A 26441-nucleotide genomic window follows, 5' to 3' on the forward strand; every position below is an offset into this window, starting at 1 on the left:
TGCACGCACCAAAACGGCCAAAACCAAGCTTCCTTTTAGTAGCGTAACTTTTACAACAATAGGCTCGAGGCACTTTTTGAAAGTTCCGCCGAAACCTCGGGCAATTTCTGGCCGTGAAAAACGTAATTCCAAAAGCCGCAATTACTTAATAATTACATAGAGAAAAGCCCAAATGTCTGTAACAATGTCAGAAATATAGTTCAAAACCCAAAATAAATTAAACATATAATTTTAAATAACGTAGCACAGAATAATTAAACTGTAAGTATTAGTGTTTCAGTGTTCTGTGCAATGTAATATTACAAAAGGACATTTGTAATTAGTGTGCCCGACATTCTGGCATCGCTAGCTAACCTTTCCAATTTTTTTTTTATTTCATATAACTGGAATAGCCTAGTGTTGATTTGATGCTCTAAATAAATTTTAATAAATATAAAATCTATTTTTTTGGTTAAATTTAGATCTGTCATTCTAGTGTGCATATAGTATACCCTAACTAACCGGAATACACAACTGATGTTCTATGTTGTCAAAACATATTAATCTGGAGGATAAAAATTTATTCATATGTGTAAACAACCACCACAAAGAATAATCACCGTGTCAATATTCAACTTCAAGTCAAAACATAACCGCTAAAAAGAATTTCGCTGTACGAATTTTTCCGTACAGAGACAATTTCCTTGCTTGAGCGAAGATAGACTCCACTATGAAGCGCGACCTTGACAGACCCTTCGTTTCTTCAGCCTCCTCTCTCGTCCTCCCTCTACACCTCATTCTTCCCCCTCCCCTCCCGCAGGCAGGGCCAGCCCAAGACTGGTAGAGAAGAAGGTTGGGCCGTCTCGCCTGTTTTGAGTAACGGTACCCCGGAGGGTCGCGCGTGACGTCACCGCGGCGCATCCCTCTCCGAGTCTAGGGCTGACTGCCACGCATTGCCAGTTCCAGACCGCGATTTTTACCCGCCTTACTTCGGCATGAGTTCGTAGTTAGGTCGGAGTGGTTTAAAATTATATTTATTTATAGTAGTTTCCTTATCCTACTTATGTTTCGGAGTTTAATGGTATTACAACCGCACAAACGGGAGAGCTGCGAGTTTTTTGTTGCTGCGATCAGTAGTCGCACGCCGTAGTGGATTTTTTTCGTGCTTCGTCGTGGATGTGACTGTGTAATAAAAATGCCCGCTTGTGCAGTTGCGACCTGCAGAAACGTTTCAGGTCGTGGTGACAGTGCGTTATGTTTTTATAGATTTCCTGAAGATCCAGACATTTCAATAAAGTGGGTGTTAGCTTGCAAGAGAAAAGACAAGTTCAATCCGAGGAATGTTAGCATTTGTTCGGATCACTTCGTTTCCGAGGACTTTGAAAGAGACTTACAAGCGGAACTGACCGGTCAGAAGAGAAGAAAAGTCTTGAAAAAATGTTCTGTGCCACATGCAAACATACCTAATAAAACTGAATGCACTTCAGACTATAGAGGAAAACGTCTTCGTTCGCGAAGCGTGAAGAGGAAGCTTGTGGAAGAATTACACAAATCTGTAAAGGCACGAAAATCGGACGATTCGGTGCATTGTAACACTGTACATGATGAACAAAAAACTCCGAATTGTCAGTTAGTTGCAGAAGACGATGTGAACTCAGAGGCTTATTTGTCAGCGAAAATGCAAGCCATGGAAAATGAAATAATGATATTAAAAATGAAAGTATCTGACCTGGAAAATGAAATAATACGGAGGCGAGAATCTGAAAAGCGCTTGGAAATGGAAAAAAAAAATGTTGAAACAACAGTTATTGAAAATTAAAATTCTGCATAAGCGATGTCCAAAATTAGTTAAAACTGAATTGCGGAATATTTTGAAAAATGTTTTCACGCCAAAACAAATTGAAAGATTCATAACCAAAAAGAAATGCTGCTGGGGAAAAGAAGACATAGCAGCAGCAATTACTCTAAGATCAATTTCTCGGAAAGCCTATCTTTACATGAAAAATAAAGTAGGCTTGCCACTTCCGGGATTGTCAACTCTTCGAAAATGGACCAGGAATTTAAAATGTATGCCAGGAATTCAAACTGAAGTGTTAGCAGTCCTTGAAGCTACGACTAAAATCATGACTGAAACAGAGCGCATAACAATTCTGTCATTTGACGAGATGAGTGTAGATTCAAGATTATGTTACGACCAAAGTGACGATAGAATACTTGGGCCAAATATAAACGCACAAGTAATAATGGCTCGAGGACTAGCTTCAAAGTGGAAACAGCCAATATTTTACGACTTCGATAGAAAGATAACAAAAGATCTTCTTTTCGATGTTATAAGAGCGCTCGAGGAACGGTCATTTTGTGTCGTTGCGATGGTCAGTGACATGGGCGGAAGTAATATAGGCTTGTGGAAAGAACTAAATATAACACCAGCTAGTACAACGTTTGAAAATCCCCATAGTAGCCACCCTGTGTGGGTTTTTGCAGACATGCCACATGCCATTAAGTTGTTGAGAAATAATTTTTTGGATTATGGAATACAGCTCCCTTGTGGAACAGTTATTAGGAAAGATCATGTGCAAGCCATAATTGAAAACACAGAATTGAAATTGTCTCCAAAACTTACTCCTCTTCATATTCAGCTAAAAGGGAACACTCGCCAGAAAGTAAAATTTGCTGTTCAGCTGTTTTCGCATCACACAGCGACACGGCTTTCCTTGAAATATCCTGAACATCCAGAAATCTGTAACTTCTTTGAATTAGTTGACAAGTTTTTTGATGTTATGAATTCAAGATTTATTCACGATAAATGTAAGCCGTGGCACAGTGCTTTTGGTTTTCGAATTGAAGAACAATTGTCAATAATTACAGAAATGGAGGCGATGGTTCTTAACATGAGAATCGTAGGTCACAAAACATTGATGCCATTTCAGAAAGGTTTATTAATTTCTGTGCGATCTGTAATTGGTCTACACAATTATCTTCAGAAAAATAACTCACTGAAATACATCATAACTTGTCGCTTAAACCAGGACTTACTTGAAAGTTTTTTTTCGCGCCTCAGAAGCATCGGCGGTACTTACGATAACCCTACACCAACAGATTTCAAGTACAGGTTCAGACAAATGTTACTAGGATCTGAACTTCCTCTGCCACAAGGCGCATGTGTTGAAGACGATAGTTTGAAGCAAAAACCATATCTGACCAGCCAGATGTTCACCGAATTGAATTTAAACATTCCAGAAAACAAGAACGAAGAAAACGAGGCGGTTCAAGATGATTTGTTCACGCCCTTGACTACGTCATGGGAAGAGAATGAAGCATTAAGATATGTAGCTGGATATTTGATTCATGCAAGCGAGGACGCTAATCTAAAAAGTATTGAAGAAACAGAAAACAAAGGTAATTATCATAATTTTATTTGTTGCTATGATTTATTTTATTTTATTCTCTGTTTACTGTAGGATTGTGTGTTTTGATTTTTATAGATGGATGGATAGAAATACTGAGTCGCGGTAAATTGACTGTCCCGTCATCAAAATTTGTGAAAACTGTACAGCATGCTGAAGAAATATTTAAAACACATCACGGGTTAGGATTACAGAACGGAAAAGGTGTTGTGCGAAACTTTTTCGTGAAACTAGTAGAACATTTTCCAGATGTTAACAAAAAAGTTTTAATGAAGTTTGCAAGAACCAGAACTTTTATTAGACTTCGGCATTTAAATCGTCAAGCAAAAATTGCAAGCACGGAAAAGAAAAGGCAGAAGAAGCTTGCACAGCTTGTTCAGAAAACCAGAAATTAAGGTAACTGATATATTAATATTCGTCAATGTGCTTGTTTGAGTGACAAAATGTTATAACTGCATGCATATGAGCAATATACAATGGTATGCGCATTTTTCGAGCCATGGTTTATTTCTTTTTCTAGTCAATTTATGCACTCCCGTCTCGTGTTCATATCAGTAAGGCCGAATTGGTAATAAACACAGCGTGTAGTTTCTACACTACTTAAAAATGAACGTCTTAGTCTACAATATAGTAAATTATTAGATTATTGGTATTTGTATGACCGTCTTCAGAAATGCTCACTTAGTCACTTTAGGAGTATCCTTAAAATAAGTTTCAAACATACATAGTATAATTATAATATAATATAATTACCTTGCAAACAAAAAAACAAATACGAGTAGGTATTATTAGAATTTGTCCGACGAATCGCTTGCACGAGCATGAAACACGATGCGCATGAAACTGTTATTATGTATATATACTCGTAACAAAGTTATTTATTTTTCCTCTCCAAATTGTGACAGCCACATAACTGTGTGAGATATAAAGAAACTGTTTGATATATGTTCCAACACAGTAGCTGTATCGGCGTGAAAACGAGTGAAAGATGTAGGTTTTGCCCTTAGCTGAGAGCTCAGCTGGCCGGTTCCTGCGCCGCAGTGACGTCACGAGCAGCCCTTGGAAGTACCGTTACTCAAACCGGCCCTCTCGGGCCAACCTCCTCCTCTACCAGTCTTGGGGCCAGCCGGCCGGAGCTCCGCCGAACTACCTGGTTCCGACAAGCGCCGCCCTCAGCGCCACGTCGCGGGGACATTCTTCCCGGCGGCGAGAGTTTTCCACGCAGCACTAGAACTGTCACTCCAGAGGGCGTGTTTTGAGTCGGATCGTATCAAAAACAAAAGGATATGAAAATATATACATAACTCAATTGTGTTCTGCCAATTATGTTTTCATTTTCATTTAAATTTATTCTTTAAATCGCTCCTGAAGTAGTCCAGCAGTGATCAATGGAAATTGTCAATATTAAACTGTAATTTTGTCGATGAAAAAAAAAATTTTTTACTTTTATAGGTGCAGAAACCTATTCGTACACTCATTTCTTGAACTTTACTTACGTTTAACATAATTATGTGTTTTCTAAATAATTCTGGCTTGGAATAAAAATAAATGCATTTAAAATGACATAACTCAGTAAAAAAAAGTTTATTAAAAATATCCTAGGTATATTATGTCTTAAAAAGAAGCATAAAATATAAATATGTACAGTTAAATTAGTTTTGTCGTAATATTTTCCATGCACCTGTCTCCTCAATCGTTCCCAGCATAATTATAATTTTGCCTACCATCGAATGACCCAGCAAGTGCTATCGTCTTATCCCCGCTTTGGCACACGTCCGTCGCCTGTAATTCTTCTCCGAGCCGTGACAAGAAGTGCTATGTCCTGCAAGCTATTAGAGCAGCTAGGTTCTGAGAGCCAGCCTTACGCGAGCGATTTCAGGCACGAGCACGGGTCATTTTGCTCGAGCCCTCGACACGTCGCCGGCCGCTGCTGAGAGAGTTTCCCACTGGCAGCAGCACATTTCTTATAAACCCCCCCCCCCTCACCCCTCTACGGCCTTTCCAGGGAGCCAGGGCCAGTGCAATGGCCGGGCGTCAACCCCGAGCCAATTTCAAGGCCACGACACCAGTCTCAGAATGTATCGCACCTGACCTCTCGTGACAGAGTTGCGAGTTATTTGTCCTGGGTGTTTGAATGCCTGCTAAACGCCTGCCCCCAGGCGCCTCACGCAACAAACAGTGCCCCGTAGTTCATTTCCAAGCCACCAGAGCGCTGCACTAGTCCCCTCCATAAGCCCAATGATTTAGCTGTCGCCTCGTGTTAGTCTATCTCTCCTTGTTTCGGACACCCCTCAGTAGGTCGCGCTGACATCGCACAGTACCACCAACTTCGAGATATCGAAGTTAGTATTTCTCGACCACTCCCTCGGAAATCTTCGGAACCTTTCGGTCCAGAAGCCGAAGCCTCCCCCTTTTATTTTGACTTCTTCTTTTAATTACGAGTCACTGCCGCCCCAAACTTTCTGCCGCCCCAAACTTACTTCGCGCCGCGACAGCAGACTGACCACACCGCATCGTTGGCGAGCCGCACATCAAGACTTCACTCCGGTCGTTGTTTAAAGATGTAATCAGCTAGTCAAGGGATGTGGTCCCTACAACTTTAGTAATTAGTAATTAGTCAGTCTGCGTACCTCGCAGAAGTATTCAAGCTTCGTTAATAATACTTCATAATATTTTCTATCTTTTTGAATCATGGAAACGTTCGCGACAACCACGTGTTCGCGAGCTCGGCACCCTGGCTGATACTAGAAGCCATCTCCCTGTATGGTGAGTTTTTTTGACAAACCTTATTCCCCGACCACAATCACCTTTAATAGTAGGGATGTTCTGCCTATTTTGCTAACTGTCTGTGATCATGTTCTGATCATGTTTTATTCGGACCTGTTTACAGACAGGGTCCAAGGGCAGGATGCGGGCCTAATAACACCACCCTCGAGCCCTTCCTCCAGCAAGCAGGACTACTAAGGTAGCCAGACGTCTCGTTAGCAGCTCAACTTCGGCCAGCGAACGTCAAACCTCCAGTACTCCAGTTTTTTTTTATGTCTTCGGTATAAACATTAAATCACGACTTTGAAAAGATCGGAACACCGGAAATGTTTTTTTCGTGACTTTAATCGCTCTAAGAGCACTGGGATTGCATGGACTTAACCTGTTTATTGTTTCTGATTCTATTTAAATTATGTACAATGATTAATGGTAATTTTCTAATCACGGCCTCACCATTCTTTAGATAATGTAATTTTAAATCCATGTTAATATAATTTAATAATTTTAATATATTTGTCAGTCAATTTATCAAGTATTATAATTCTATGTGAAAGTAATTAAAAGTTAAATAAACAATATTTTAGCCTTTTGAAATTAAAAGATCCACCAGTTACACAAGTCATCAAGAGAGAGTGGAGTGTGACAAAATGGTAACAGAGCTTGGGTTTACTTTTTACTCTGTTATTACTATGTGTAACATAGGAATACATTAATGTGTTACCACCTGATCGCTTCTATAATAACTGAAGAAAATGAAATTAGCAGGTAGAATGTGGACTATTATGTAAAGTGAACGTGTATCGAGCATCCTGGCGATTAAAATTTTTTTTTTGAGGATTTTAATGTTATTTTTCTTAATATTCTACCTTGCGAGACTGATAGTTATCTAGTGCCGCCGTTAGAGTTTAAAAACACAGCTGACAATTGATTTTTTCAATACATTCTACCATCAAGCACATTCGACCACATTACTTAATTTGTAGATTCATTTATTGCAGTGTAGTCGGTGATTTTAAGCAGGTATATAAACACATCGCTGAGTTTCCAGTCTTTCAGACGTGTGATCGTGACGTTAAACTACGACCTCTCGAGTTCATCTATGCCTCCGCTTGTACGCTGAGAGGCTAACAAAGAAGCAGCCACAGACTGCCCTCAAATGGCAGCAGCAAATAGAGGACAGAACTGTCCCTTGCAGAAACCGGGTAGTGATGCTCTACCCCCTCTTAAGGGGCGAGTGCCCCCCACATAGTCGGAGTACATATTTATAAGGCAGTCATTTAGCCTGCCATGCTTCATGCAATTGAAGTCTGGGGCCAAACTGATCCGCAAGCTACAAGCAGCCCGAAATAGAGTTATGAGAATCATCACCGGCACAGACACCTTTACACGCATCACCACACTCCCTCTAATCACTCATTGCCAAAACATTCCAACACTAATCCTACGTACGAACATTAAGTTCTATGCAACCTCCAGAACACATGCAAACGCCCTGAGGGACTAAAATCCGGAGCAGAGGATCAGCTACCACCGACCATGCCTACGGATCAATAACCCCGGGACGGGAGTGCACTAGGGAGGCGTGCGCCCAACCCCCTGCCTCCAACACACACACACATGCCACAGACAGCCCCAGCCGCCAGCCACTTCAAAACTATGCCTGCCATGCGTGCACCAGACCGTCAAGCCACGCCACTGGCTCAGAACAAGCGCCTGAGCGACACGACATAGCAGTGAGAGCGGACTGAGTGGGATCCCAACACGCTCTCTGAATACAGGCCTAAGGGAAAATGTCGGGGACACCACAAGCAACATCTAATCAGAACGACCACCAGCTGGGCTGCAGGTTTGGTGAAATGAAGCAACCCAGAAATTATTACAACAGGACAGGCACTGCGTCTCCCATAGGGGCGAATATGAAAACTCGACAATCGGGCATGGCGGGCAGGGGAAGCCACCGGAGAGCGAGTGACCCGTGTGACCGACCGAAGCGCTGCTGTCCCGAGAGGTGAGTGGCGACCCCCTCCCCCCGCCATGAGTGCAAGTCAGCCGCAACACACAGCCGTGAGACCGTCGCGCGCGCCGGGTCCCCTGGTACCCTGGTGGAAGAGCGAGGGCCTCAAAGCACTCTCATTCATATCAACAATTCCATGACAAAGAACCTACACCAACCCCGATGGAACCTCAGATGTAACACCCACATGTAGGCTAACAGCAAACACTGCACATGCACACCCTCATCAGGCAGCTTGTTACTAGAGGTAGTGAGTGGCTCTTCGCGAGCCCTCGGGTCGATGCCAACATGCGGCATGCGAGCCGCGTGGCTCGCTATGGCGATATTCATGACCCGGTAAGATGGTCAGACATTGATTGCCTGGGGTTACGTCACTGCGCGATGTTTCTGAGCCAATATTCCTAAACTGACCTTGCAGTTAAAAACGCTGCGCACATTCATGCCTTGCCATTCACGTCAGCGTGTCACGGTCATACATGTTCACTCCATTTCTGAGGCTCCAGAGAGAATCTGAGGAGCAGAAGAGTGTACCTAAGGTTGCATATTTTTAATATTTTCGATATGTATAACTTATTAAGATTTTTTTTAATTTACTGACTCATCTACAGGCAAATATATGTTTGAGAATCCAAAACATTTCTGAACATCTTAAATAAATCTGAACATAAATAGTTACAAGAAATAAACGTGTTAGAATAAAAATTTTACTCAAGTCTTTTTGTTTCTTCGGTAGAGAATCGTAAAATGAGACAGCACTCATGTCAGTCATTTCACCCCTGTCTCAAGCAGGACACAAAATATACATATTTAATACATTACTGCACTTCTGAACATTTGTAAGGTGAGCCTTTAAAATTAAGCACTGTATGTTTCTACGAATGAATGAAAGTATTGGCTACAAGAAAATAAAAATGAGACTTAACATTTTAACTCATTGTAAATAATAAATAAAAGTAGAAAAGTCGTAAGAAAAGAATTTCCTGGAAAAAGATTCTGAGTCACCTAGAGTAATATTTAAACATAAAGTTCGAACACTAGTAGGCTAATGTTGCTGAAGCTTTTCGTGTATTTAAACCAGTCCCCTACAGTCATGTGTCATCAATCTTGGATGCAGAAGCTCTAGAAGGAAGGAGGGGGGAACGAGGAAGTATTGGGAGATTATTGTTTCCTCAGTATTTCCCAGAAAACGCAACTTTGAAATGAAACTTCTTTGTTGAGTGGGCTACTATTATCGAGCGTTACGAAAATTCCGATCGCATGAGGGTACGTGGTGGGAGAACCAGTAGAGAATGTTATGTATGTTATGTATGTCTTTGATATCATGTCTATGGAAGACACAGTGGTGGTCGATTTCCGGTACACAATAAAGATGGCTGGATCTACAGGTGTGTGTGGTTAATTTATCAAGCCCTCAACATCCTATGCTGAAACTGCTGTCCGCAAAACTTGCACCTCGAGCCAAGACTCTGCTCGACGGTGGCATTACAGGATCTAGGCTAAAAGACAGGTTGTTGCGAGAGACAGATCTAACACTAACCAAAGCTATTCAAGTATGCAAGGCGGCGGAACAAACACATCAGCTACTCAAGTCCATCGAAGGGGAACACGTCGTACATGAAATGCACTGCACTTCGAACAGACCTGGTGGTGCGGTAACAAGAGGCAGTGCTTCACGGCAAGAAACAAGTGGTAGGCTTGGGTGGCGTCAAGAAAGAAGTGATTACCGCAAACCGAAGCAGACCTACACTACGGAACGAGGACCGGCACTTCAAGTGCCACAGCAGAAGACTCCAGGCAGAAAACAGTTCGAGGGTAAAATGGATTATAGGTATCAAAATAGTCACCAAACGCAAGGTATGGGCCAACATTCTAATAATCAGACTAAGTTTCAACGCCGCGTTCCAGAACATACATGTGGTAAATGTGGATTAACCCATGATAAATTTAAGTGTCCTGCCTACAAAGTAGAGTGTCACAAGTGTCACAAATTAAACCATTATGCTCGAATGTGTAAGTCTAGACAGAATGTACAACTAGTCTCAAAAGTAGGAGAGTCACATAATGAAACAAGTGTTACTGGGTCACAAGACCTAGTGTTGGGTTGTATTACAGGAGAGGAAACTAGCATCATGGACCGTCCCATAGTAAACAAACCCCAAGCGGTTAACCCAATCAGTTGTGATGTCCTTAATGGCAAATGCTCCTGCAATAATGTAAACTGTGAATGCAAATGTGTTGCAAATGTTCTTAGTGAAACAGCTGAAACTGAAGTCAGTACACTATGTAAAAAAAATAATGAAACTAGTGATAGAGGGTTCTGGGATACGGAATGGTTTTGTAAACTTAAATTAAAAGAGCCGGATGGCTATATTAAATTTAAAATTGACACAGGAGCACAGGTGAATGTAATTCCTGAGTGTATATATAGGAAGTTACACTTACAGAAAGATGCGTTGCATGCAACAAACACTAAACTGAAAACATATTCGGGGACATACATAACAGTTTTGGGTAAATGTTATTTGTATTGTAAAACAGAAAACAGTGCTCCAAAAGTCTTGGAATTTCATGTTACTAATGTAAATAATTCTCCACCTATTATTGGGTTAGTAGCAATTCAACAGTTAGGGATACTGAATAGGGTCGATGAGGTTAGTTAGGACAAAACTCCAACAACTACACAGACTGTAGTTCAGAAGTTTGCCGATGTATTTGAGGGACTTGGAAATATTAAGGTAAAGCCTTGTGAACTAAAGATAAAGCTTAAGTGTCAGCCACAAGCATGTAGGTTTATAGGAATTCCCTTCTCATTGCATGCAAAGCTAAAAGAGGAACTAGATAGGATGCTTGAAATGGGAGTGTTAAAGATAGTCAACGAAGCCACGGAATGGCTCAACCCCATAGTGCTGGTTAGAAAGCCCAATGGAAACATACGGTTGTGCCTAGATCCTCAACCACTGAACAGGGCTATTCAAAGGGAATATCAGAGATTACCCACTTTTGAGGAAGTGTCAGTAGAATTGCTGAACGCTAAATATTTTAGCACACTAGATGCTAATAGGGGTTTCTGGCAAATACAACTGTCAGAGGAGAGTTCAAAGTTGACTACTTTTGACACACCTGCATATGGTAGGATGTGATTTACTCGATTGCGTGCCAGAAATTTTTCACAAAATATTTAGTGATCTGTTCAGTGACATCCCTGGAGTAGAAATTTACATTGATGATATCATTGTGCATGGTACGACTTTGCAAGAGCACGATGAGACCCTACAACGAGTCTTCACTAGGGCAAGGGAGAATAACGTAACATTTAATAGAGGCAAATGTCAGTTTGGGGTAAGTGAAGTCAAGTACATTGGTCATGTCGTAAGTAGGGATGGGATTAAAATTAATAAGGAGAAAGTGACGGCTGTACAGGAATTCCCAGAGCCAACTAATAAGAAAGAGTTGAATAGGTTTTTTAGGAATGTTAACCTATATAGGGAAATTTGTTCCTAGGCTAGCTCAGCACAGTGCTGACCTGAGAGAATTATGCAAACTAGAGACCCAGTGGAATTGGACACAAAAGCATCAGCTAGCCTTTCAAGACCTAAAGTTGATGCTAACACAGACTCCCATTTTGCAATATTACAACCCCAAGGAACCACTTACGCTGTCGGTCGATGCATCCAGTAAGGGGTTAGGAGCAGTATTACTACAACCAAAGGGACCAGTAGCCTATGCATCAAAAACACTTAGTACAACAACAAAATTATGCTCAAATCGAGAAGGAGTTACTAGCAGTATTGTATGGTTGCGAGAGATTTCACCAGTACATCTATGGCAATCCCGTAGTTGTAGAAACTGATCATAAACCACTCCAGGCGATATTCAATAAACCCTTAGACAAATGCCCCCTGCGTCTTCAGCGAATGCGAATCAAGCTACAAAATTATGAGATTACACTAAAGTATGTACCTGGCAAAGAGCTAATTGTTGCCGATGCTCTGTCCCGAGCTAGTTTGCAGGATAGAAAATGTAATATCATGGAACAGGAAATAGCTGTTCAGGAGGGTTTGGTAGTACATCACATACAGGCAACACAGGACACTATGAACAAAATACAATTGCATACCCAGCAGGATGAAACGCTCAGTCAGGTAAAAGAGTTAGTTTTAAAGAGGTGGCCACCTTCCAAAGAAAAATTACCTCAGTCAGTCAAGCCATTTTGGGCATATAGGGACGAGCTTGTAGTACAAGGTAGCTTAGTTTTCAAAAACAAACAAGTAGTCATCCCTACACTAATGAGGAAAGATATTCTGCAGCGTATTCATTATAACCACATGGGAATTAAAAAGTGTAAGCTTGGCGCTAGAGAATGTGTGTTCTGGCCTTTTCTAATGAAGGAATTAATTGATTTAGTGAGTAACTGTAGTGCCTGTAGAGCAACACAAAATATGAACAGTAAAGAAAGTCATATGAATAAAGAAATTCCACAGAGGCCATGGCAGATCCTAGGAGCCGATATAATGCATTATGGTGGCGGTGACTATCTCCTGGTAGTAGATTCGTATTATAAATACCCAGAGCTAGTAATTGAAAGACCTCAGTAGTGCCCACACCGTTACACAGTTGAAGTCCATTTTTGCCAGACATGGCATTCCAGAGGTATTGTATACTGACAATGGTACACAATTCCGGTCAGCTGAGTTCACACAGTTTGTCACGGCGTGGAACTTATAACATAAAAATTCCAGCCCCATATATGCGCAGTCTAATGGGTTGATTGAACGTCACATCCAAACAATAAAGAAAATGTTGAAAAGAAAAGTAGGTAGTAGGTAATAAATATATTTGAATTAATGAATGCAAATAAAAGTAAATGTATCAATGAAATTGTAGATTTCATTTCACTCCTCCTTTGAATCCATACAAAATAGTGATAATTCAATAAAAATGATTCAATTTTATTCATAAAAATTTGCAGAGGTAGATTTTATCATACAAAAGATAGAAAAATTAAAAAAAATATATTCCTCAAAGAATATAATATTTTTAATGCCTAACTGGTTTGATGGCTCAGTCTCAGGCCGAATATGATATTTCCTTTTCTTCTGGATCAATCATTTGATCAATGTTTTGTTATGACGTTGTCACGTTAAACTATCGTCCGTAAACCGACTTTACAGACAACCAAATTTTTTTTGAGATCACGACCGCATCCTTACTTCTCTAAATGGTTATGTGTTGTTCTGTACGTGACGAGGAAGAGAGGGCGGCGCGAGCGGCGGGTACCTCGTCCTGCATGGTCCGCACGACGCCCGACAGCTTGGTGGCGATGGTGTCCGACAGCGTGGTGATGTGGCGCATCACGTCGTTGCTGCTGGGCGCCTCGACGCCCCACCACGACGAGATGTTGCGCACCAGCTCGTCCGCGAGGCTCGCCGCCTGCTCCATCGGGCCGGGGCTCGTGTCGGCGCTGGCCTGCGCAGTCTGGCGGGTCCCGCAGGTGGGTCGAGTTACAAACACTTGCACTTCCAAGATAGTACCTGAGCTGCATAACTTAACACTACATATTAAAATACACATTTTATTTCACAGGTGAATTTATTTTTATTTATTTAAGCCTCAGAGAATCAATACTGCGTTGAAGCTACATCTTGCTCATTGGAATTTTTTTTTATTATTTATGTTATTATCATAAGTTATTAACTCTGACTTTTTTAATATGAATATAAAATTTAATATATATCCATTTTACGGCACATATTACATTGTATCATATGTATGTAGTAAAACTATTGTAAAATATGGATGGCAAATTCCATTCTGAAATCATAAAACATGTCATCATTTCTAGAATGACAATATGACAGTGATCATCTATGTATACGTGTCATCATGTGCAAATTAAGGTATTGAATTCTATAAAATAAAGATTTGATTTGAAGCAATATTTGACTGTGTGAAAAGTCCTTAAGACATGGTTTCCGTATTAAGTATGTGTCATGGCTCGACGTGGCATAGGACCTGCATTTGGGGACTTTTTGAAGGCTATATTCGTGAACTAGAGTTATTTGTGTGACATTTGTAGTCGCCGTGAGTTATGACTTCCTAGTGGTATCAGGCTGGAGCCTGTTAGAATATATTATAATATAATACCATACATTATAAGGTTTAAAACTTTAGGAATATATATTGTTACGAACATGACATTGGCCGGGACACGTGTAGGTGCAGAGCTGGCTGGCGACAGCCGCAATATGATATGCGCCGCGTGCGCCTGGAAGATAACAAAGATTGTCGCTTTCCCCCCCTCCTTCCCAACACTCCCCGCGCGGCGCCATGCCTTTGACACGTAACTGAAACCTGACAGCTGGGAGTTGCGTGAGCCGCCGATACGTGTTTTCGAGAGATTTCTGCCGTCGGGATGGCTCGCGATGACGCGACTGGCCCCGGCCGCTCTCGTGAGTTCTGGAATTGCGCCGGAGCCTATATATATGCCCGAGGACGTCAGGGCAGGGAGTCAGTTCGGAGAGTTTTGTCGGGAGTTCTCCCGCGGCGGAGTTTCCGGGCGATAGTGCCGCGGGTGCGGCAGAGTGGCGAAGTCCTTGGACGAAGGTTCCAGGGCAGGGAGTGAGTGAGTTCAGTTGAGTCGGGAGCTTTCCCGCGGCAGAGTTTCTGGGCAATAGAGTCGCTGGCGCGGCGGAGTCCCGAGCGAAGTTGCGAGCGTGGAATCGAGTGGATCCTCGGCGAAGGGGAAGTGCGTCGGCGGCGGCGGAATGTGGCGATGGAGTCCCGCGGTGGAGACCCACGAGGGGTACTGTGGCGAGAGTTGCGCCAGAGGTGCGGTCCAGCGAGGTGTGTGGAACGAGTGACTGGAGAATAGACCTTTCTTTAAGTGTAATTAATTATTTGTCATTTTAGAAGATTTTTGTAAGTGACGTAAGTAGTGACAATAAATAAAACTGTGTAGTGTAATAAAATATTTAATTGGGCTATCCTTTACGAACCCGCGGTAAATTGCAACAATATTTATTTCATGTCAGGCCAAATATGTGGATGAATAACTCAAAATTTAAATTGTAGGTAATTTTGAGTAGTTTAAGATGATTGTAAATGAGCCCCCTTAATGAAGGGCGGTTAGATCCAAATGTTTTAAAGCCATAAGAATTTTTTTAATCGATCGTTATTGTAAATTTGCCTACTTTAATGCAGAGATAATTCGGAGTTAAATGTTATTTTTCTCATGAATGTGAAATAGTGACTATAAATAATATCTACGGAATTTTGTTCATTCCTAAAAATGAATTTAATGCTGAACGCCGATGGTTTTACAGGGGAAAATTTTCTGTCAGCTGACCGCACATCGTTGTAGTTACCGACTGTGCATAAATAGCAACAATGACCGCACCAGCAATCAGACATGCATGCGACTATTTACGAGAAATATTAACGTAGTTTCTTCATTTATCTCATTAATTTTTTTTTCAGGTTGAACATGTTCTAGATAAAATAATACATCATAAGTGATAGCAAATTTCTCGAATGACTCTGCTTAAACTGTAATTTGAATTAAAGAATATTGGTATTATTTTAAAGAAGAGTTAATATATGAAAGAATAGATGTTAAAATGATATCACAGACATGTAACTGTAACATAATCAGCAAAAATCCAGATGTCGGCAGAAAAAAAAATTGCCCCAACCTATACGGTGTGTAATGTGTCCCATGCATGTGTTCATCCCGATGGTATAGGAGGTGAATAACATTTATTAAATCTACTTTAAAAAATACTTGATCAAAGCAGATGTAGGGTGGGGCTATTTGGGTCGTGGGGCTATTTGGGCCGTGGGGCTATTTGAGTCGAAATAAGACTTTCGGCTACTGCGCAATAACTCCGCGCATCATCGGCACGGATTGGACTTCAGAAGCGAGAAGAAGGTTGTGCTGAGCAGACGGACATGTTGTGTGCGGATTTTATGTGATATTTTGTGTAGGCTACGGACGGGCGGCAAATGGCGCTGTCTTGAAATATTAAACTCTAACTTTAATACCCGGGGAAATAGTGATATCCAAGTGTAACGTGAAACTTTATCGTAAGTGTTATATGTCAAACGAAAGAAGAAGAATTTGTGAGTCTCTTAGTATATTCACAGCAAGAATTATTTTTAATGAATTGAATATTTTGCTAATTTTGTGATTTAAAGTAATTGGGGCTATTTGAGTAGTTTTTCTGGGGCTATTTGGGTCAACAATGGGGCTATTTCGGTTAACACAAAAGTGATTGTTGTAATACCAAGGATATATTTATTAAATGTAAAGATGGTTTTTGCTAATATTATTATATTACATTACATTTATATGAAAAAGTTTTGTTGCACACCCTATTATGTATTTTATCTCACTGTTTTTTTTTTCAGATGGTTCGCACTTACAAAAGGACAGGTGCATATTTAAAGTGGACAAGTGAGCAGCTTAATTTAGCATCCAAAGCTGTCTTGGAGTGCCGTTTAAGCGTGAGAGCGACAGCAGTCATTTCAGCATACCATATGAAACTTTGAGGAGAATTGTGAATACAGAAAGACTTCAACAATCGTACAGTGAGCATAACCTCCAAGAATATCTTTCAAGAAAGAAAAAAATTGGCCACCCAACAGTGTTAAGTGACGAACAAGAGAAGGAACTTGTTTTGAGACTGATAAACTTATCCAACCGAGGATTAGGATGTGATTCTAAAGGAGTGCGTCGTGCTGTTTACAAGTATGTTGTGTCAAATAGTATAAAACATCCATGGGGAGTATCTGGAATCGCAGGGAAAGATTGGTTCCTCTCATTTATGAAAAGACATCTTGAATTATCGTTGAGAAAACCCGAAGGATTTTCAAAGGCTCGTGCTGCAGAGGTGAATAAAGGTTCGGTTAATGACTTTTATTCTTTGCTTCAAACTACATCTCTTAAAATTGGAATCAACTGTAAACCTCAGAACATTTATAATGTTGATGAAAGTAGCCTACCTATGAACAATAGACCAGTCAAAGTTGTAGCTCTAAAAGGTAAAAGAGAAGTAACATCTATCACCAGTTTAGAACATGGGGAAAATGTTACAATAGTTGCAGCATGCAGTGCAAGAGGTCAGTATATTCCACCAATGGTGATATTTAAGGGTGTTCGTTTCCGACAAGAGTATAACGAACACATGCCATCAGTAATGGTAGTTAAAATGTCGGAGTCTGATGGGTACACAAACGAGGAATTATTTCTCTTTTGGTTAAAACATTTAAATGTTTTTAGGGTTCCCGGAAAATGTATTCTCGTGCTGGATTGACATTCTTCTCACTGCTCCCTCGAATGCTTGGAGTTTTGTGAACAAAATGACATTGAACTTCTTTGTCTGCCCCCACACACAACTCATGTGCTTCAACCCATGGACAGAACTGTGTTTAAGACTCTCAAAACACACTATCATGCTGAAGCCACGCAGTATATCCATAGCCAACCAGGTGGAAAAATCAGCAAGTTCAATTTTGGGGAACTGTTCAAAAAGGCCTGGCTCAGAACTGCAACGCCAGCTCTTGCAGAAAAAGGTTTTCAATGTACAGGAATACATCCATACAATCCTGAAATAGTCCCTGAAGAGAAATTTTTGCCATCGACACTATTCTACACACAGCAAGACCACTTGGGATAGAGAGCTCTATTCCATCGACTCCACTTTCTGGAGAATCAGCTTCAACACAAAAAGATCGTGATTCCTCCTAGATATCTACTGTAACTTTAACCACAAAGCAGTTGTCTTCAAAGTCTCCAGATTTTTCACAGATTCTCTCAAGGTCAGTTAAAACAAGTAGTAACAAAAAACAAGGAAGCAGAAAACAAAAATCTCGACTTTTGACAACAAAAGATAATATTTCTGACTGTAGAGAAAAGAGGCAAATAAAACTATTGAAAGGACAACCATGCAAGAAACTAAAGAAAAATTCCAGTGCAAGAAGTGTTCACTGTCCAGCTGAAGATTTACGTGAAATATCTACAAATTCATCTTCTGAGGATGATCCAAACGAAGTATCAATGCACTGCGAAGGAACTGATAACATACCGTGTAGTTTTTGTAGCCTACGTTATAACTCCTTGTAATCGCTGAAGAAAGGTGACTGGATAGCTTGTTAGCAATGTGCTCGCTGGTATCATGAAGTTTGTGTTGGTCAGAAAATGTTTGTTTGTGGGAAATGCATTTAATGCCTATGGAAACTCGTGTTTCTGTTTACTTTTTAAACATGGTCTTAGTTGACATTTTATTTAGTAGGAAACATTTGTACGCGAAAGATTGCCTAAAGGGACTTGCAGATAACTTCGAAGCACAATTTATGTTATTTAACAGCTCATTTACTCCAGAATTAAATATAATTTTAACGACTCAAATAGCCCCTTGCGAAACCCAAATAGCCCCACATATTCTATTATTGACATATTTTACAATGGGTTCGACTTTTATTTCTGTAGTATGCATTTTGATATATACGACTTCTATAACTGAGATACATGTAATTCAATAAGTTCAATTACAATGTTTAGCAAAAATAAATTTTTAAATTCGATTTAAGATATAAAATTTTTGATTTTAATGTTAGGGTACTCAAATAGCCCCACCCTACCTAAAGTAAAAATAATTAAAATGTAACAGCTGAGTCCACTGATAATGCAGTGGCTTGGAAGACAATATTCAAGAGAACAAATTATCTTAAGTACCATCGTCAGTTTTCTCTGTTCTCACAATGTGTACGTGAAACAGTTCAGCGAAGGGCACTCCGTCCTATCGCCATAGCATCATTCACAGCTTAACCCAGAAGTTGGAGATATTTACTTCTTTTGTATTTCGTGCTTTTCTATTGAAAAGTAAATAACAATGCGTGACCAAGCGAAACACATAAAAATGATAAGGAGAATATCTGTAAAATAGCTATATGTATAAAAAATTTGAGCTTGTAGGTCATATGCACAAGCTTGCTTCAACACCAGTACATTTGCCAATTGTTTTCAAAGTCAATTACCAGTAACCAATTATAAAAAATTAACACATGAACCCAGAGTGACATGTTTTTCCTCTTTCCCGAGAAAACGGAACATGATGGCTCAAAAAACTTTGCTTCATTTTTGAAAAGTTGGAAGTCCTGCAGTGAATCAGTTCACGTGTTTCCAATGACACCTATGTACATGAAGCCGCTGATGAACTGCTTCATCTATGTGTGTGTGTGTATATATATATATACATATATATATATATATATATATATGTGTGTGTATTATATATACAGTACAAATAAATAAACAATTTTACAATGTATGGAAGTTTCAAGGTCCATTAAAATAGAGTAAAGCAAGTCGAGAGATATCATAATGATATCCTTGAACAAGAAAAGTGTAGGTTTTGTAATCCTATTATTTTTCCTTATGTGTAGGTTCCCAAAACTATACAATCATGACTTTGGCAGCTAATTAAGTAATATTACAACGGAGATTTTTAAAACACAAGTTGAATAATAAGGCACAGACAATAATTTAAACAGTTATTAGAAAGTTGCGAAATGTTTCTGCGCTGAAGTCTGCGCTGCTCTGGCGTGCGGCACTGTGAGCATAGCCTGCGATATCGTGATTCATGCTGTAACATGATACATAGTTCCAATATTATTTGTTAGTCTTTAATTCATTTTTTTTGCATATAAGTTACATAGCGTTTGTTTTATACACAGTACAAATCTATTTACAACTGACATTAATTAAAAATATGAGAAATTTTGTTTGGGTCTTATTATCTTAGTAATGCGCCTGAATTTCAGGTGCTCTTCCGGAGTATTATAAAAAAATCGCATGATTAAGTTCAAAACCTGGAATGCCCTACCATAAAATCATTTTTACGGCGTGCCATAGGTGTATCTATACTAATATTATAAAGCTGAAGAGTTAGTTAGTTTGTTTGTTTGTTTGTTTGAACGCGCTAATCTCAGGAACCACTGGTCCGATTTGAAAATTTATTTCAGTGTTGGATAGTACATTTATCGAGGAAGGCTATAGGCTATATTATATTATCAATAACATTTGGGATCCTTACTAAAAGTCCAATTTAGAATCAAATACGTTAGAGAGGGTTAGATACAACATGCAGTACACGTACGAAGTGTGTGTTGACAATGCCGCAGGCGCTAGAAGTTTATTTCCTACTGCCTATTAACATTGTTGCCACGCACTAGATGTCTTATCATTCTTAATTTTTCCCATACAAGTAAAAAACACCCGTGTGATATTAACAACGAAGCAATCAGTACCCTCATAAGAGTTCAATAGTATTTAAATACTTTTTATCACTTTAAATCGCAAACCTAAACTATGGTTTTTTTCCTCTCTCTGTGTTTAATTTGTTTTTATTGCCCTTTTTTCAAGTATGTATATTTTACAGACTTGAAACTTCACAGTAATGTTCCTTATGTTATGCAGGATGACATTTTCCGAAAATTAGATCCCATGGGTGGTTAAAACCAGGCAGCAGTGGGTACTTTGCCTGCATGAGAACAGAATTTGGCATTGTTCATGCCTTCTGCGTCTCCATGGCAACGGGCATCGCGCGGCAGTGGCGTACCCACAAGGAGGGGCATGTATAATGAGCGGCGCAAGAGTGATCTGCCTGTAGACTGCCGTAGCGAAGTACGGGTACATCAGTTGTACGTTGCGTGCACGAGTCGGGAAACCATCGGTGCTATTCATTTTCTCTCTGGTACATTATACAGCATTGTAATAAATTTTCACTGATTTTTTTTTATTTACCATTACTGTAAATGGGAGATGTGGCTTAAATATTTTCCATTAGTATAGCCGTGCGAAGCCGGGTCGGACAGCTAGTATAAAATAGAATGAAAATGATCTGGTGAAGGAAAAGCAAAGACGTAAAGTCGCCAATAAGTATTTGCGTGTAGTGAAAATATGTGTGTATCTATACGTATCTGTGCAAAATTAAACAGCGATTTTCATCAATTGTTTGGTGTGGAGGGGGGATGGGACGTGCTTTTAAGATTGAAAATAATGCTTCGCCATGATCAGTGTGAACACTTCACATATTCATTTGATTGGGCCCTCAATTCTGTTTGTATTTATAATCAAATAGTTTACATAAAACATTACATTGCAGTTTTGTTGAAAATATGTGACGTAATGGCACACATCCACTAGAAACTGTAAAGAAAGAAAGATTTTTCAGAAATGCTATGAATTCAATGCGAGGACCTAACTAATGTTTTATGGGGTAAGTTTTTGTTCGAAAAACAAGTAAATTATTTTACTGCTCCTACAGACATTGCTTATTTCACCATTACCCATCCTAACTCATTTATAACCTACTGTGGATGGATTGTAATGATAGTTTTTGAAAAATCTACCTAATTTTAATAATTAACAACTTTATAAAAAATTGAAGTATTGCAATTATAATTAAAACTACACAATTGGCTTACATAAAAAGAACAATATAAATATTAAAATTTGCTTTACATGTTTGAAAGATGGATTTAACTAAAATTATTTTACAAACTAAAATATTTTCTCCAAAGGTTTTGCTATAATAAAAGGTTTGGTAGTTATGTTTATTTAGGCGATGTTAATTCCTGAAGCTGACACTTATTAGCTTATAACTTAAATACTAAAATTCTAGTAGAATTAAAATGCCGATTCAACATCAAGCGCAAGATTCAGGATTATGCTAATTAGTAAAGCGAGGGAAAAATAATCGTCTAAACAGACACCCAAAGCTGATGAACAGCCATTCGAAAAGCTAAAATGGTTCATTTTGGATGGAAAATAATCCCTTCCATTATTTTCCCAAAATGTTTGATGGCTTGAAAAATACACAAAATGGCTTAAGACTCCTCTTGCCAGCCACCACAAGAGAAAATCCTCAAAAAGGCTTTTAAATTCTCCAGAAAGACCCCAAGGGATGACCTTCACTTTAAGTAGTCCCCAAAATACAAGTTAAAAAGTACCCTTAAAAGCTCATAATGCCCCAATTTCAAGGGAAGAATTCCATTTATAAAGGAAACATTTCCCACCAAAGTCTAAAAAATTCCAAAAGTCCATAAAATGGCTTAAAAATCCACACAAATGCCGTCAGTAAGCAACTGACATCATCTTGGCAACCATCTTGAATTTTTTTTTAATGAAGCTAAAAAAACTAATAAATATCACATTATTATTTAAAAAAATATAATAATAACACAATAAAACATGTTTTACCTCATTGCATCCAGAGTCTACGATTTTTACCCCACCGACGGCATTTGAAAGAAAATATCCACAAAAAATAAGAAATATTAAAAAAAAAACTTTTGGAAATTATAAAACATAGGTATGCAATAAAAATATAACTTCGCCATTAAGTTGCCTCAGTTCAAAAATGAGACCATTATAATAAAACAGCAATAAAAATATAAAAAATATTTAAATAAAAAAGTACAAATGCCATAGACTTTCGGAGTATTAGGTTCAAATCTAGGTATACGAACTTTCTAATATATATATATATATATATATATATATATATATATATATATATATATATATATATATACTAGCTGACCCGGTGAACTTCGTACCGCCTTAGCGTAGCAATGATGCACTACTTTATTTTGTATAGCTGACCTATCTTAGGTATGAGTACCTATTCAATTTGAACTGGAATCTATAATATCCTCCATATAAAAATGAATCCATAATTCCCTGGTATCACTATAACTGAAAAGGACCTTACTAATTTAATTAAATAAAAAACAAAATATATATTGTCAAAATAATGTTTATTCCATATGATTCAATAATTCCACTAATGTTTTTACAAATTGCTATTGAACAACTTGGCATTTTTAAGTAAACAATGAGCTCAATACCACGCGCGCTCTATAAATCAACTAATAGTCTCTGTACCCCTCACTGCTTCTCTCTACTCTAATGCTTTTTGATAAACTATATTTTTAGTTTTATGTTCTGGCGCGTAAATAAATAATGTTGATGGTTTTCCGACACGGGAACAGGCGACATATAATTGGCCATGTGAAAAACATGGATTTTCTAGGTTGATGCCACATACACTTAGCGACTGCCCTTGCGATTTATTTATTGACATTGCAAATTCAAGCCGCACTGGAAACTGTAAACGCTTAAAGCTGAATGTCATAAGGTTACTTTAAAAATATTTATATTGTACAAAGTGTTGGGTTAGTTTGGAAATAATTTTATATATGGTGGTTCAGTATTCTTAAATTTTCTAATTTTCCGTTAAATTTTTTCTTTCATAAGAACCTTCTCGTGACAATAACAAACACAACAAAAAAAGAATTAGTTAAATCGGTTCAGTCATTTACGCGTGATGGCGTGACCAAGGGAAATAAGAATTCATTATTCTTAAATTTTCTAATTTTCCGCACAATTTTCTTAATTTTTTCTTTCATAAGAACCTTCTCCTGACCATAGCAAACACAACAAAAAAAATTAGTGAAATCGGTCCAGCCGTTCACGCGTGATGCCGTGACCAAGGAAAACGGGTTTCATTTTTATATATATATATCCCTTTTGGCACACCCTAGATAGATTTCAAAGTACCTATGTCTTCTGGAAATATTTTGGTAAATTCTATAAACTCCTGGAACATTTTAAGAATTAAATGTAGCCTACATGTTCATGTCCATCATATATGTTCATAAATATTTTTAAAAAAAATCGGTTTAAAATTTTCTCATATTCCATGCCATGAAAATATTTTTAATGTTTTTAACTTAATGCATCCAGCATTGAATGCCTTAACGAATTTTATTTTGCCTACTAAGGTAGTTATACAATAAGTTTTGATCTTAAAACACTTTTATTTATCCCTTGCACTAATACGTGGTCGTATTAATTTTTTTGGTCAAATTTTTAAGGTAACATTAAGATGGTTATTAATAAATTCCGGCGAATTTGATATTAAGAAAGTTTTCATCTTGTTTAATTTCAACTCATATTTTCATGGTAACAGTTCGTTTCATCAAAAATTGTTTCGGCCAAAGGTTTTAGATAAAATGTAGGCGTTTTGCAATAAAAAATAATGGATTTGATAGTATACCTATTTAAAAAAGTGCATAATGACATTTTGTCTTTCTGCGATTGATATTTCCACCCCTTGCAGTAATGGTTTGTACTCTACTATCAAACTTTGTTTCGAACAACAGTATTAGGTAAAAATAAGCTTTATAGCATACGCCTTACCTATTTATTTTTGTATATTTTTGTGCTATACATATATGTAATAAAAATAAAGATATATTTTAAGAATAAAAATAGCCTTATTTAGTTTTGTTACCTTTGTTTCAAAGCTCCAGTAAATATTATTACATAATTCTATTGTATTAGCAATTTAGTTTAATTCGCTGCATTTTATTAATTCAAAGCATTCGCATGTTTACTAAAGTAAAAGTATTAAATGACATAATGTTAAATGTGAAAAAAATATGGTTTTAAATTGTATATTATAAGATTTACAAACAATTGGAACGATTTGATGATTAATTATGTTTATCCACCATCCGTGTTCTTTAAAGATATGTTTATTTTCATCACTGTTTAGTAGTTAAATAAATACCTAAATTGCACCTCATGATGGCGTCACCTCTACGATCAAGTAGGCTTAATGCCAATCTAACGTCTTGACTGCTCTACCATAGGTAGAGTAATAATCTCAATAATAGGAACTATACAAGCATAACATGTGTTAAAAAGTGATTTTAATGAAATCTCAATTGAGGAGGTTGCTGCAATAAGGGGCCATGCTCCAAAGCAATTTTCTAAGATATCAAGGTGCAATGTTTTCTTGGTGGCACACATGAAGTCGGAGCACAGTTACAGTACTGTAACTAAATAAATAAATGTTTTTTTTCTAATCTCTCAATATTAAAACACATAAAAATAATAGGTAATCTAATTATCTGAATACTTTCAACAATTAAAATGGTTGTCTTTAAAAAAAGACTCATAACATCATCACATAAAACTTTTCATACCAACAAAACAAATTAATTTTTTTTGGATAATACTTGGTGACCATAGAGATTAAGATATATAGAATTAATTTTTGTATTCTCCCCATAAAGGGCCCATGGTCTCATAGGCCCTTATTGCAGCAAACTCCTCTGTCCCTTGTGGCCGAATTCTATAAATCAATTGTACAGTTAAAAAAATCATTTTGAATTTTTTTTCAAATAATCCTTTGTTTAGGAGATATTTCATAATTTTTATTTTCATTTTCATAATTTTACTGTATAAGAACGCTAAAAATTTCAGGTATACTTAGGCAACTACAAATACGACTATATCATTTGAAAGAGCGTTATATATCCTGTCAGACAATACTATTTTCAGTTTCAGAGTAACTTTAAAAGTTAACCAACTCGAATGGTTCACATTACGAAAGAAAATAGTAGGGGAGCCCAATAGGGGATTTTGGGATTTACTCGAGCGCGGCAGATGAACATAAAGGAGGATACCTTGCATTGTTGACTACCTCCACCATATATAAGCCCTTTATATAGGAACTTGCGTCTAGGGCAACCCATCAGAATAGTAAAAAAAATATCGATCGTCAGAAATACTCAAGCGCGTCAGATTAAGGTAAGGTGGGTTAATTAATAGCTGAAAAGAATGTTTTTCAATAGTCTGACAATTTGAGCGTAACGTAAGGAAGTGGGAGGGTCACAAACTTGCAAAACAAAAGGTCGTCTTGACATTCTCGAGCGTGGTTTGAAGTAAATAATGCAAAAATAACGGGAAAAATAAAATCTACCGATTCCACAAGCCGAAGTAACCAAAATCGTCTAAAAAAGTTAGTGTGTGCAGCTGGGGTAAAGCATGTATTCCCCACTCCACGACTCACTTTCACTTTTTCCTTATCTCTGACTCTCTCGCACCTGGTTCGTTGGTAATCACCTACCAGAAGCCTGTGAAGATGTTGTCATAACACCAGTTATTCTAGGAGATACTTCTGATTGAGGTATATTTCTTTTCAATACTTTAATAGCACGCTTTTTGTGGAATAAATAAAATATTGTTAAGTGTTATAACGATTTCTTGTTACAAATACGGAAACCGCAGTTAATATCGACGACACAATTTAATCAGTAGATTTGCAGTACGACGATAATCCCTCGGATGACGATGAAGATTGAAAAAAGAAATTATTTTCAACAATTATATTTTATTGAAATATTTTTCTAAATAGATTATA

The 26441-nt window shown here is 38.2% G+C and overlaps 1 protein-coding gene across 1 annotated transcript in view; it reads right to left on the reverse strand.

The window, feature by feature from the left end:
• Positions 1-26441, reverse strand: part of LOC134530985 (uncharacterized) — a 37736-nt gene that overhangs the window by 5513 nt on the left and 5782 nt on the right. The window contains exon 2 of the mRNA XM_063366390.1: positions 13444-13641. Within this exon, the coding sequence (XP_063222460.1) occupies positions 13444-13641 (198 nt within the window). The remainder of the gene's footprint in view (positions 1-13443; positions 13642-26441) is intronic.

Source organism: Bacillus rossius, chromosome 3, assembly GCF_032445375.1.
Source record: "Bacillus rossius redtenbacheri isolate Brsri chromosome 3, Brsri_v3, whole genome shotgun sequence".
NCBI lineage: Eukaryota > Metazoa > Arthropoda > Insecta > Phasmatodea > Bacillidae > Bacillus > Bacillus rossius.